Genomic DNA, 12,521 nt, shown 5'->3' on the forward strand with positions numbered 1-12,521 from the left:
AGGGTATTCTCTCACCCAGGATCAAAGCTCAGAGCAGTCCCCCACCTACTCCTTGCTTATAGTACTTCATGCCAGTCATAAATAGCTTTCAGGAGACCTAACTCTGGCTGAATTCTGCCAAGTTCTCTATTAAAAATCAAACCAGGAACTCTTGCAGTTGCACCAAAAACTGTGTAAAAAGAAAAGGAGTACTTGTGGCACCTTAGAGACTAAGATTTATTTGAGCATAAGCTTATGCTCAAACAAATTTGTTGGTCTCTAAGGTGCCACAAGTACTCCTTTTCTTTTTTGCGAATACAGACTAACACGGCTGCTACTCTGAAATAAGAACTGTGTGTGATTGTTCCCAACTATAGCAAGACACACTGCTTGTGTAACACAAGATCAAGTTTATTATAAACAAAACACTTCCCTTGACCAGGAATATACAAAACTTTGTCATAGTTCTCTATAGCAATACTTAAGATGTTAGATTTCTTTATAAGCTGGTTGTCCTCTGCATCTCACAGCAGGACTGTTTAAGGCAGCTTTTTAACTTCATGTCAGATAGATTCCCCCTTGTCTTCTGTCCTTGCCCCAAACCCACACATATGATCTCTCACAACTTAACCTAGAGATTCTGAACTAAAGACTGCTTCATAGCCACAACTCTCTTGAATTGTCTTGGTGGTTGAACAAGCACCATTAAAGCAAGTTAGACTAGGACAGATTAACTTTTAGCTAAAACAGCTCCCTGCAATTGACTGGGAGACTATTTTGCACAGCAAAAGGATACGTAATTCAGGCCCTGAGATTTAGCAGGAAAGGGCACAGCATCATATTCCAACTCCCTGTTTTAACAAGTGAAAGGCAAGCAGGAAGTTAAGCACAGAACCAAGCAGCCAAACCTTTCAGGCCACTACTAATGCGAGTGTACCTGTATGCTGATGGAGAAGTAAACCCTCCCTAACCTCTTCACTGCTGTCAGCCAGACATGGACCTTAGTTGCAACATACAGCCCTAAGTAAGGCAGCACACTTGGTGTGGCCCACATTTTTAGAGGCGATGTGAAATCCAAGCTCCTTTGTTCAACTGCTGGGATCAGGAAAGTGGCACTGAAAGCAGCCAGAGTCAGCCAACTTCTATGCCCAGGTACCATACGGGTACTTCCAGAACAACCCTCTCCTCGAGGAGGAGATGTAAACAGAATGGGCTCAAGTGCACTGGTCTGGGACCATCCAGCTGAAAAAAAAGGTCACAAGGGGAGAGAACAAGACACTTCATATATAAATAAATTTAATCAGCTTCAGCCAGCAGAGACAGGAGCCTCAACAACAGATGGCGATATGTCCCATACGAGATTTTGGCATCAAGACATCCTGTCCTTGAGGCCCCTATTACATCCAGGAGTCATTCCAACACTGTAGGGTGTGAAGATCTGTCACCCAAACCAGCATGCCCTCTAGGCTGCAGCATTAGTGTCAGACTATGCTCAGTTCCCCAAGATCTACATGATGACCAAAAGGCAACAGTAACGTGGAAATTGCTCCTTCCTCTGGCCGTGACACCACATTCTGGACAAGAATACTCAGTCACTTCACACAGCTGAATACTAATGAAGACAGTGTAAGGGACAGGGCTAGGACAGTGGTGATACAGAGACTACACTCCAGAGCTCGAAGCCTCACTGCCATCTGACTAGCAGAAAAAAAAATAAATAACATTTAAATATTAACCAAACAGCCCTTCAAGTGCTTCCATAGCATCATAATCTCTGCATAAAACAATCCACTACAAGGAATTACTGTTAGTGTGCATAGTAAGCCCATGGCAGGGAAGTCACAGTTTTGGTTGCTATTCCTGTCCTGGAGGGCAAAGAATTCAATGGAATTGAAACCAACTAATGCTAAGTATTGTGGGAGGAGCCTCAATCTTCAAGCTACATTGATGCAGGTTTTTTTTTTTTTTTAAAAAGAATTAAACTTCCTTCACTTTTAGGACAAAGACCAAATCCATCTTTATGAATTTTGTCCTCTTGGAGGAAGTCAGTTCCTTGTATCATAATGCTCTAGGAGATCACATCAGCACAACTGATATTTCAGGACTGTTTCAACAGCCCACCAAATTTGGGATTGGCTCACCAAAAAAAAAACACATGCATGGAGGGAAGCAATCCTGATTGTATCCATGATGCACAGATTCATAGTCAGCAGCATGAGTAAGAGCAGCACAAGACTCCATCCTGATTTTGTATTTTTGTAACTAAAAGGTTATCAGCCAATTCACACTAAAACTTCTCACTCCTAAGTTCAGACCTTCCATGGCAGAGTAAACCCAGAGTAACACCACTATGACCTAGTCAGAAGCCCCTAAACCCCACTAATAACAGAAATTGACATGTCCTGCAAGAGATGTTAGCGGTATTTCTATATAATACCATGTGCCACAGGTCCAGTCAGACAACTAGAAACCAGTCACCTGATTAATCACATCAAATGCATGGAATGTAGAGTGCTCTCAACAGGCAACATGGCAATCTTTAGCAGACAGCCTCTCAAATAAAGCAGCTCAAGACCCTGCCCACACCTGCCTTAACCCTCATCTCACCCAGGTACTTCACAGTGCCTGCCACAGTACTCAAAAGGAGTAGCAAGCTTTGGTTTTGATCACTACGTATAGATTTAGTTCAAAGCAAACCCAGAGCAATTATAGATGCATTACATCCATTAATCTAACTAGACACTTATTAGGCAGCCCTCCTCTGTTAACCTCTGCTGTTTCCCCAGAGGAATTCCATCTCAGCTGGCCTACCTCAACCTCTGCCCCAGAGGGGGGCCCCCCCAGACTTCAAGCCAGGACTAGTGAATACGCCAAAGAAAAATAAATAAATAAATAAATGCAGAGAATTTGTTAGGTCACCTCTACAGAAGTGAGGATAAAGGCCAGGGCCTGAGGTTGCTTATGAGATACACTCAGAAAGCGTAGTGCCTTGGCAGTAATGCTACCATCCTGGATCTCACAGCAGCTCTAACCAAGCCCCTAGACAAAGGTTTTTTGGTTTTGGTTTTTAAATAAAGGACAGTCAATGCTTTAGTTATATAATAAAAACCACCAGTTAAAGAGATGAACCCCAAAGAATGAAAGCAAACCATTTTAGATCCCACAGGATTAACAGAACATGTGGGAAAACTGGATCAAACCATTCAAGAGCCTTTCAAGTAGCTTGTTTCAACATGGAAATACAAGTTCCTTCTCTGCTTACCTGCTAGATCCTGAGTTCAGAGTCTATAAGGACATGGCAACCACCCAAGGCAGCACCAGATCCCAAACCCCGGCGTTGGCAGATGAGGAAAGGGAATGATTGTTTGCGGACACTCAAGTGCCTTCATTTGCATTTCTCCAGCTTGTTAGATTACTGACTTGAGACCTTTGCTGTTCTTTGGAGTTCTCCTTTAAGAGTGGAAGTACCCATATGTTCTCTTCTCCCTCCTCCCCCAGCCAGCATGAAGCATCTTTCCACGCTCCAACAGTGCGTGAGGTGAGTTGCATCCAAGCAACCTGAACAGCTACACATAATATCTATATATTATATCACTATATGTAACAAAAAGTAGCTTTGGAATAATCAACTGTTGCTGCTCACTGCAGCAGTGGCAGCGTCCAGTTCTCCAGTCACTGAGCCCATTTCAGTTTCTGCCAATGTTCAGTACTGAATGTAGTTGCCTCTATCAGGCATGCTAATGTCCTAAGAAACAAGGTAGAAAGTGCTGGCCCAGTTGAGCAGTGCCTACTGGATTGTGCAGGAGAGAGACTCCCCAAAGCAACAGGAACAAGGTGACGAGGCAACGGGCTTTGGGGGAATGAGATCTAGGTCCTCATCGTCCGGGATCTCATCTAGGTGGTACCCGTCCTGCAGAAGCTGACGGCTCAAATCCTGGTTCACCTGCTGAGTGGGTGACAGAAGAGATAAGAACTCCTGAAGCAAGTCAGTCAGTTGGGAACACTGAAGCCCTCCACTGCTCCAGACCCAACGAAAAGATGTTCCCTGTACTATCTGATGTCTATCATACCCTCTCATGGTTGGGGTTGTAGTTTGTAAGTTAATTTCACTTGCATTCTTATTACACACACACGCACCCCCTTCAGGAGCCAAGCAATCAAGATGGGCCTGCTTAGAGGGGTGAAAGGAGGAGAGGGTTGATTTAAACTGAAAGAGACTTTTAAAACTAAGATCAAGTCTTAGCAAAAAAAAAAAAATACTGATTTAAATTCAAAGAGCCCCAAATTCCCTGCATTGCTCCTGATCCCCAACTCCCACCCAGCAGCCTCCCACAGAGGAAGCAACACCAGCTGAGCAGAGAAGGTGCACATTTGAGGAGAGAGCTTTAACTCTTGGATTGCAGACACTGATGAACACCCCACAGATCAGTGTTAGGGTTACCACTCAAAGGCCTTTACAAAGCTAAGGTTGGGACAAACTGCTTCAGGATCTGGAAAGAGACAGGGTTTACATATCCTAATAGGAGATGAATAGGAATTTTTAGCAGTATCAAATAAAACTGTAGTTGATTTGTTTTGGGGTTGGGGGAGGAGAATTAAGCATCCCCTTGCAGCTTTGGACACCAGAACGGCATTATGCTATGGCAGGAGAATCAGAAATTTGAAACTGACCAGTCTAGTTAACTGTCCAAGCTCAGTGAAGTCCACAAATAGCTTTAGAGGAGTAAAGTAAATTATACTGCACATACTGAACTCTGTGCCATCAAATACATGGCAACTGGACAAAGGGGATAGTTAGGGGTGGGGTAGACTGAGAATGGATCCATGTGAATCATACAGCGCGAGAGATACAACAAAACAAAACAAAACACTCTGGACTTGCCTCTGCAGAGGAGTATCCGGAGGAACATCTTGACTCCAGCTCCCCATCACTAAGAGAAAAATGCAACAGGCAGGTAAGCAAGAGAACGTGTGAAGCGCATCAACTGCTGCATCAGTGGGGTGTGCATGGAGTCTGGTAGAGTATACGACCTCCCCCGCCCTGCAAGCAGGTAAGAGTATCTAAAGTGAAGGAGAGGATGTCAGCTCCTGGGGATTGAGTGGGGAATGGTTCTTTACATTTGCACAGCTAATGAGTGTTTCAGCAGGGACCTCAGTGTCAGCATAGACCTGCTGAAACACTCATTAGCAGTGCAAATGTGAAGAGGGTCCTGCATCACCCTCTCCAACAAGTGCCCACGTGAGCCTAGATTACAGGTCAACAAGGCATCAGCCTCACAAAGATTGGAATAGAATTTGCAGCTCAGGTTGTTAACATGTCCAACTCCCTTGGGGTTGTACTGCTGGGAGCAAGCAGATCAGTCACAAAGGTGACTAATCAGCCACTTCCCTTTACTTTACAGCCCCAGGTCAGCTCCCTTAATGTAAGTGCACTTCTCTCCCTTCAGAAAGGAATCTCCATATAAACAGAGGCTGGCACAGCTAAGTCAGTTAATAACTTGTGTCTTGAACAAAGTGTTGCTATGCAGGGGCTCAGATCCACCAAGCAGGCATCACTCAGTACCCCCGAGTACACCTACCTCAAAGCACCAAGCCATTGACACACACACAGCTCTCACCTGTCTGAATCAAGGGACACCAGGTTCTCATCCGCTGTCTGGCTGAGAGCAGCATAGCCCTTGTTAAACTTCACTGACCTGAAGAGAGGTGCACAAATGAGCCTGCAACAATCATCTAGATGGGGAAGTGTGATAACAGATCTGACTGTCTGCCAGGCTAAGAACACAGGACAGGAGGTACAGCAGTGGACACTAGAGATGTCCTTTCTCACTTTACCTAGCCTAGGTCAGGGGTAGTCAATAGTTGGACCACGGGCCAAATCTGGACCACCAGATATTTATGAATGGACCCTGAAATCTTTTTATTTACTTATTATCATTATTTTTTATTTTCTTCTCTGGATTCTGGACCTTGACCAAGAAATCTGGACCGCAACAAAAAATAATTGACTAACCCTGGCCTAAGTATTGCTAATCTGAAGAAGGAAGACTCTCACAACCACTATGGGCTAGAGCAGCTGGAAATTAACTCTACCTCCAACTCCAGGTGCTGCAATAAATTTAGCTGATTAATTCCTCAAAGCCACACTATCCCCTGGACTGAGAAGAGAAATACATATCTTGTTAAAAGGATTTAGTGTTTGTGAATGTACTGGATTGACAGCTCTAGGGCAGCATTTCCCAACTGTTGGCAACTCCTCATTCAAAGTCAACAATTTTCATGGCCTGCTTTTTTACTCTTCCGTTTACAATACATGGATCAATGCTAACAAATTATAAGCTGATATAATGTGTGTGTTGTGTTTTAAGAGGCTAACAGGAAGGATAAGGGTGTGCAGGGAGAGGGGGAAGTGACATTTTCTTTGCTTAAGATTGTAATCAAGTTTTCAATACTTTGTGACCCCTCTGATTGATTTTTGTGACCCCATGGGGATTGCAACCCACCAGTTGAGTTGTTCTAGAGAGTGATGTCCTCTGTTTAGCCACAGAACAGTTACACCATAGGCAGCAGCATCACAAGCTTCCTTATGCTGCCCCTTGCCAATGAGCCTCATGCCTGACCAGGAGGGACCACCTCTAGGAGCAAGAAGGCAGTTCAGGCAGTCATTTGCCTCTTAGCTGGGGCTGTCAACAAGGGGGTGGGGAGAGGAAGGGATGGGGCAGTACACAATTAGTGTGAACAGTGATCAGTGGTTTGTGATGTGAACACACACACTGGGAACTGACAGGAGACACTAACTCGTTTCACATATTCTGCTGACCTATCAGTCACTATACACCTGAGCTGAATTAGAACGAGTGACCTAGAGGTCAAAAGACCCCATATCCTGCTCCTAATCCTCTGAGCCATCCAGCCTCTCAAAGACGTATTTGAAAATACAGCTTGTCAACAGTGAAAAGAAATGGGCTCAAACCTCTTTGCTGCTGGCTTTGGTTGCTGTAGAACAGTTGCCCCCAAAATGCCTTTCCTCCGCAGCACTGCCCTTGCCATTTCTCGATGCCTCTCTGAAACCCAAACAAGGATACTTACAACTCTGAATCCAACTGACCCATACTCCTGAGGCAAGTTGTCATAAGTCATCGCTAACAAGAGTCCAGCTGCTTTACAATGCCTTTCGCATGCAATATATGGTACAGAAACTCAATTCCAACATGTCTAGTCTTATCATTTTGATTGAAAGAGACAGTTGATTTTGTTATCCATGTGGTCAGACACACACTGCGGTGTTTTCCATTTAATTTAAAAGCCCCCTCTCCCCTGCCAGTCACTAATGCTTTGGTGCCGAACCATATTAAAACACATGACTTGTTGACTAATGCCAACATTAGAAGTATCAACTGCCATTAATCTACATGTCGTCCTCAGAAATATCCTCCACCTCTCCCCAGGCTTTTGCAAACAGATTTGCCTTCAGGGTTTAATATAAAGCCTGAGAAAACATCAGACCAGGGTGGGTGAGTGGTGGTGAAGCAAGTTCTAGAGTCAAGAGCCTCCACCAAGCATTCCCCATCTCCAGTGCCCACATGGTCAAATCTAGGGATGTCAGCAAAAGCACCTCAGCTGACTTCATGGGCAGTAGATAGGGCTCAGCTAGCCAGGATCCAACCTGTGCAAGGTTTTGGCAATCAAAGAAAATACCTTGAATTGCAGCCAAAAAGCAAGCAAGGAGCAGTCTGGAGAATTAGCGCAATGAGCTCCCTGCAACTCAAGCTGCCCAGCAATCAGGCATTTACATTCTCCACCATCTGTAACTCCTAGGTGCACATGGCAGTTACCTAGCCTGGAAGTTACAAAGGACAACTCTAGAAAGATCCACATCAGAGAAATGGTGGCAATCACTTAGCCAGATGGATGTGAAAGGCACTTCTGGCCACAGACGTTTCTGAATTTTTAGACAGCAATTGGGTTCAAAGCCCCCAGATTTGAAAGCCTTATGGACAAATGGTGGGTGAAACTATCACAAGAATTTCAAAATGTTTCGCCTATATTAAGGGCAGTCAGCTTTGATTTTATCTTATGTGGAAGTCTTGAGCTATTTCGTCCCATTCAAATTATAATCCCTTCTTTAGTAATCCAACGGCAATATTCTATAGCCAGTTACGACAGAATTATGCAATACTACTTGCCTAGAGCAATTCAAGTTGATCATGATAAAAGATAGAAGTTCTCTTTGTTTTAATACAAATGGTTTAATTTGATCAAAACTTCTGGCACTAAACAGAAGATCCAGCTGACCAGTTTTTCTAATTAAAGGGAAAGATCTAGGCTTTAACTTCTGATTTAAGGAGAACATTCCTTAATTTTTTTCCAATCTATTACCAAGCAGTGCAATGCATAATTTGAACTCCCTCAGTGCAAGGTTTACAACGTGAGGGACCCATCAAGTCTCTGCAGTGGGCTACTCATGTGCTTTTCTTTTAAGACATATTTTGAGCTGGCATTGGAATTGGGAAAGAGCCAGACTGAGAGGCCTGGAGACAGAAGGCTTCAGTCACAAAACAGGTATGGGACAGGCAGTGCTAGCTTCTGCCATGCTGTCCACCAATGGATTGTCACCTGTCCCAAGCACAAACACCTCCAACGGAGGCAGGCTCCATGACCCATTCAGTCCCTGGCCTCTCTGCTAAAACTGTCATTAACCATAGCAACTGCAATGATAAAAACCACAAAATGTTTACTAAACCTAGATTAATTTTCAATTCAACTCATTTCACACAGATGGTACAATTTATAGTCACTACTAACCTGGGCTGAGTTGAACCATTATCCTCCCCTGACCCTCAGATGGGAACTTGCTAGGGAGATGGGGACTCTGTGACAGCCCAGGTCATTACTTACGCAGTTTGGCATGAATGGAGGAAGCTTTGGTCATGATGTATGGGCCCCTTTTTTCCACTACATCACTCTCCCTGTTTGTCCTCTTGTTCTCCATCTGAGCCTGCAGGAGAGAAAACAAGCAAGAGCAGAGCAGGTCAGCCAGCATCACTAAGATACAGATGCTGTTCAAGGTGTCTGCAGTTACTTTCAGAATTTCTAGAGCACCCATCGCTTTAACAGCATACTCAATGACCACAGCAACCTCTTGCCACAGCAATTCAAGAAAACTGAAAGGGGGAAACCTTACTCTCTTCCAGGCCCTGTGTGTGCTGTGAAACTGGAAAGATGGGAGAAGTGTGGGAAATGAGATTTTTGGGAGGGGATTGGAGATGTTAAATTAAAGACAACTCATGACTGTGATAATAAGCTTCCTTGTAAATGTGTCTTCACGCAAAAATATAGAAAAAGGGATTTCACAATTGCACTGTTGCCAACCCAACCATTCAAAAATGATGAGATTTTTTTAAATATAAATGACTTTTAAAGCCAATTTGAGGTTTTGGGTTTTTTAGCCTTTTCAAGCTTATCCCCACCCTGATAAGAAAGCTAAGCTTGTAGATCATTTAAAAAACAAAAATGAGATTCTCATGTAATCATATGACTTCAGTACCAGGGCCTTAAGGAAAAACACCAAATATTGTGAGATTTGTGACAAAAATCGTTAGAGTTCACAACAAAAAGAAAACTTTGCAAAAATAACTTAATAAAAAGCAAGTAGAGAAACACTTGGAAAATGTGATACTTATAAATCAGCCAATCCAGATTATATACATATCCTATTATATTAAAGGACCCAGCAGGGCCATTCTTATGTTCTTATGAACTGACTAATGCAGGGGTTCTCAACCTTTTTCTCTTTGAGGCCCCCCTCAACGTGCTATAAAAATTCCAGGGCCGAGTGTGGGCAGAGGGGCCTTGGGGCAGGGGCCTTGGAAGTAGGCGTAGTGTGACTTCTATTTTGGGTGAGGAGGGGCTAGCAGGGCTCAAGCCACCTCTGCATCACGGGGTCCAGAGAGGTAGCACCACCTCCCCCCCCCGACTCACCTCAGCAGGCCACCCAGCCTGTGGAAGTGGGGGGGTGCGCACACAACCCAAAAATTACAACTCAAAAGTGGAGGGCTTAGCTCAAAAAGTTTGAAAACAGCTTAGGGTGCAAGGTAGGAATACTAGGGGCTGTGTGCACACAGAGGGGGGCTGTGGGTGCAGGAAGGGGGGGTGGCTAGGGGCTGCGTGTTGGCAGGGGATAGTTCAGGGTGCACGGAGAGGGGTATTAGAGGCTATATACTGGGAGGACTCCCCGCTGGTCCCTGTTCCCAGAGGGGTCTGCCAGCTACGGAGCAGAGTCTCCCCACCCAGGGAACTCTTACTGGACTGGCTGCCTCTGTGGGAGCAAAGGGGGCTGGGAGCAGAAGAGCAGCTTCAACCTGGGGCACCAGCAGGAGAGGAGGGAACGCTGCCGCTGCCTGCTCCATGGCACTAGCCAGAGCAGCAGCTGCCCTGCACTGCCTGGTTCCGGCTTCCCACCTCTGACCTGACCAGGGGGCAAAGAGAGGAGATGGCGAGAGGTGTGGAGCTTCTCCCAGGACTGCCATGCTCTTGTGCTGCAGTTCTTTTTTGGGGAAAATGTCCTCCATGTCCCCAACTCTTCCCACGGGCTCAGGGCTTCTGCCCCACAGGGAGCACCAGGGCTCGGGAATCCAGGATTCAGCCCCGCACCTTCTGGCTTCACCCCACAGGGGATGCTGGGAATTGGGGCTTCAGCCCCCCAGGGGCTGCCAGAGATCAGGGTTTCAGCCACACACCTCCCAGCTTCCCAGAAGCCACTAGGGATTCTGGCTTCAGCCATGGGGCCCAAGAGCCCCTTGAAAGGGCTCACGGATCCCCAGGAGCCTGCAGACCCCCAGTTGAGAACCACTGGACTAATTCATAAAAACGTACAGTAACTATGAGTTTTGGTAGGGAGATAACATTAATTCTTGATGTAACTGTGGTTTTTGATGCTAGCTCTGCAAACACACACATGAATATCTTTAGGCATGTGAACAGGCTTGGGAGAAGCTGTTTTTTTTAAAAAAAAAAAAAATAAATGTTGATGGATAATATTGATAGATATTTTAAAGCATTCCCTGCCCCCAATTTTCATCCACTTAAATTTTCAGCATTGTTGGCAATTACTGGGGGGAGGTCAGGCAATTATTTAATGACAGTAGCGAATGAGATTAAAAAAACTAAAGCTCCGTAACTTAAATATACAACGAACTAGTCTTAAACCCAGCTCTTGGTCTTGAGCAGCGTTTTCCCTACTTTGCCTATGGGTAAGTTTCGATTCGTATTTGGAAGCGAATGTGACGGTTACGGGCAAGTCTAATCTCTCCAGGCCTCCGCAGAGACCGAGCCCCGCTGAGCTCACGACACCAGTCGCAGCACAAACGGCCGGTAGCTCCACTGGCGCCCCAGCCACGTCCGATGGGGAGGAGCCCGGGCCCCCGGGAGACGCGAGCCCGTGACGCCCGCGAGTGACCCGCGCGGCGGCCTGTGCGCGGGGCGGGAGGCGGAGCCCCCGCGCGGCGGTCACCGAGCCCCGGCCGCTCGGGGAGGGGCCGCCCCGTGGGCTCGGACTCTCCCCTCAGGCTCCCCAGGGCCGCGGCATCTCACCGTCCCGGCGCTGGCTCCAGGCTGCATCCCGGGAGCCCCCGTCGCCATGCTGGTCGGGGGCGGAGCCCCACCGCCTCATTTGCATACTCACGAGTCATGAATAATTAACCAGCCGCCCGTCTCGCCAGATCATCCTTGACGTACGGAACCGAAAGCGAGGCGGCTCATTCGCTTGCCCAGCAAAGTCCCGCCCCCTCAAACCAATGGCTATTGGCTGCTGTGGGACAAACAAGCCGATCCCAGATGACCAATCGCTTTCCCTCGGAAATGGAGGCAACGTTCTCCTCTCCCCTTCTCGAGAGGCGGGGGCGGGGAAGGATCCCAGACTATCTTCCCGGCGCTGCGGTCTCTATGGTGCGTCTCCCATGCCCTTCCCGAGCTGGGACACGTGCGTCCCTCCTACGAGGCAGCAGGTGGCGCTGCAGGCCCTGGCTGAGGCTGGCTCCTCCTCCTCACCCCTCCCTCGGGGCTGCCCGTGGGGGAAGTGAGCAGGGGCCCGGCAGGTCGCACGCGGGGGCGCTCCAGGCTGGCTCCTGGCTGCGGCTTGGCGGGTACCTAACGCCGCCAGGGACAGTTGGGGGCGGGGCGCCAGTGGGGCGGGGGCATTCTGCACGAGGCAGGGCGTCAGGGTTCAAGGGGTGTAGGCACGGCAGAGAGGGACCAGCAGCCGGCGAACTGCCAGGCTCCTCGCCTCTCAGCTTTTCCTGTCCTGGGCTGCTCTTCACTCCCCCTTATCCAGCTGCGAGTGAGGGCAGGCCGGGACTTGAATTTCTAATGTAAACAACATGCGGAAAAGGTTCTTCTCTATACATTATAAAGTAGCACCAAAAAGGGGGGAGGGGGAGAGGTCCTTTCATGGTTTCAGATCCCCATTACTCTGCTCCATCCATCTCTAAGGGGACCACCCTCTTCTGGGGTATAGATGCACTTCAGCTTCCTTTTTTTGCTCA

General features: G+C 47.0%; 1 protein-coding gene across 3 annotated transcripts; it reads right to left on the reverse strand.

Moving 5' to 3' along the window:
• Positions 1-369: 369 nt before the first annotated feature.
• Positions 370-11,707, reverse strand: FAM219B (family with sequence similarity 219 member B). Of its 3 annotated transcripts, none has more exons than XM_038418115.2 (6): positions 11,663-11,707; positions 8,878-8,977; positions 6,953-7,043; positions 5,598-5,675; positions 4,862-4,910; positions 370-3,925 (listed from the first exon to the last, which is right to left on the reverse strand). In XM_038418115.2, exons 2-6 carry the CDS (start codon positions 8,969-8,971, stop codon positions 3,767-3,769), a joined length of 471 nt encoding a protein of 156 aa, XP_038274043.1. In that variant the 5' UTR covers positions 8,972-8,977; positions 11,663-11,707; the 3' UTR covers positions 370-3,766. The 3 variants fall into 3 exon arrangements, with proteins under 3 accessions (XP_038274043.1, XP_038274042.1, XP_038274041.1); XM_038418114.2 differs by having other exon boundaries at positions 370-3,922; positions 11,572-11,686; XM_038418113.1 differs by having other exon boundaries at positions 11,572-11,668.
• Between the last annotated feature and the right edge of the window lie 814 nt (positions 11,708-12,521).

Source organism: Dermochelys coriacea, chromosome 10 (genome assembly GCF_009764565.3).
Source record: "Dermochelys coriacea isolate rDerCor1 chromosome 10, rDerCor1.pri.v4, whole genome shotgun sequence".
NCBI lineage: Eukaryota > Metazoa > Chordata > Testudines > Dermochelyidae > Dermochelys > Dermochelys coriacea.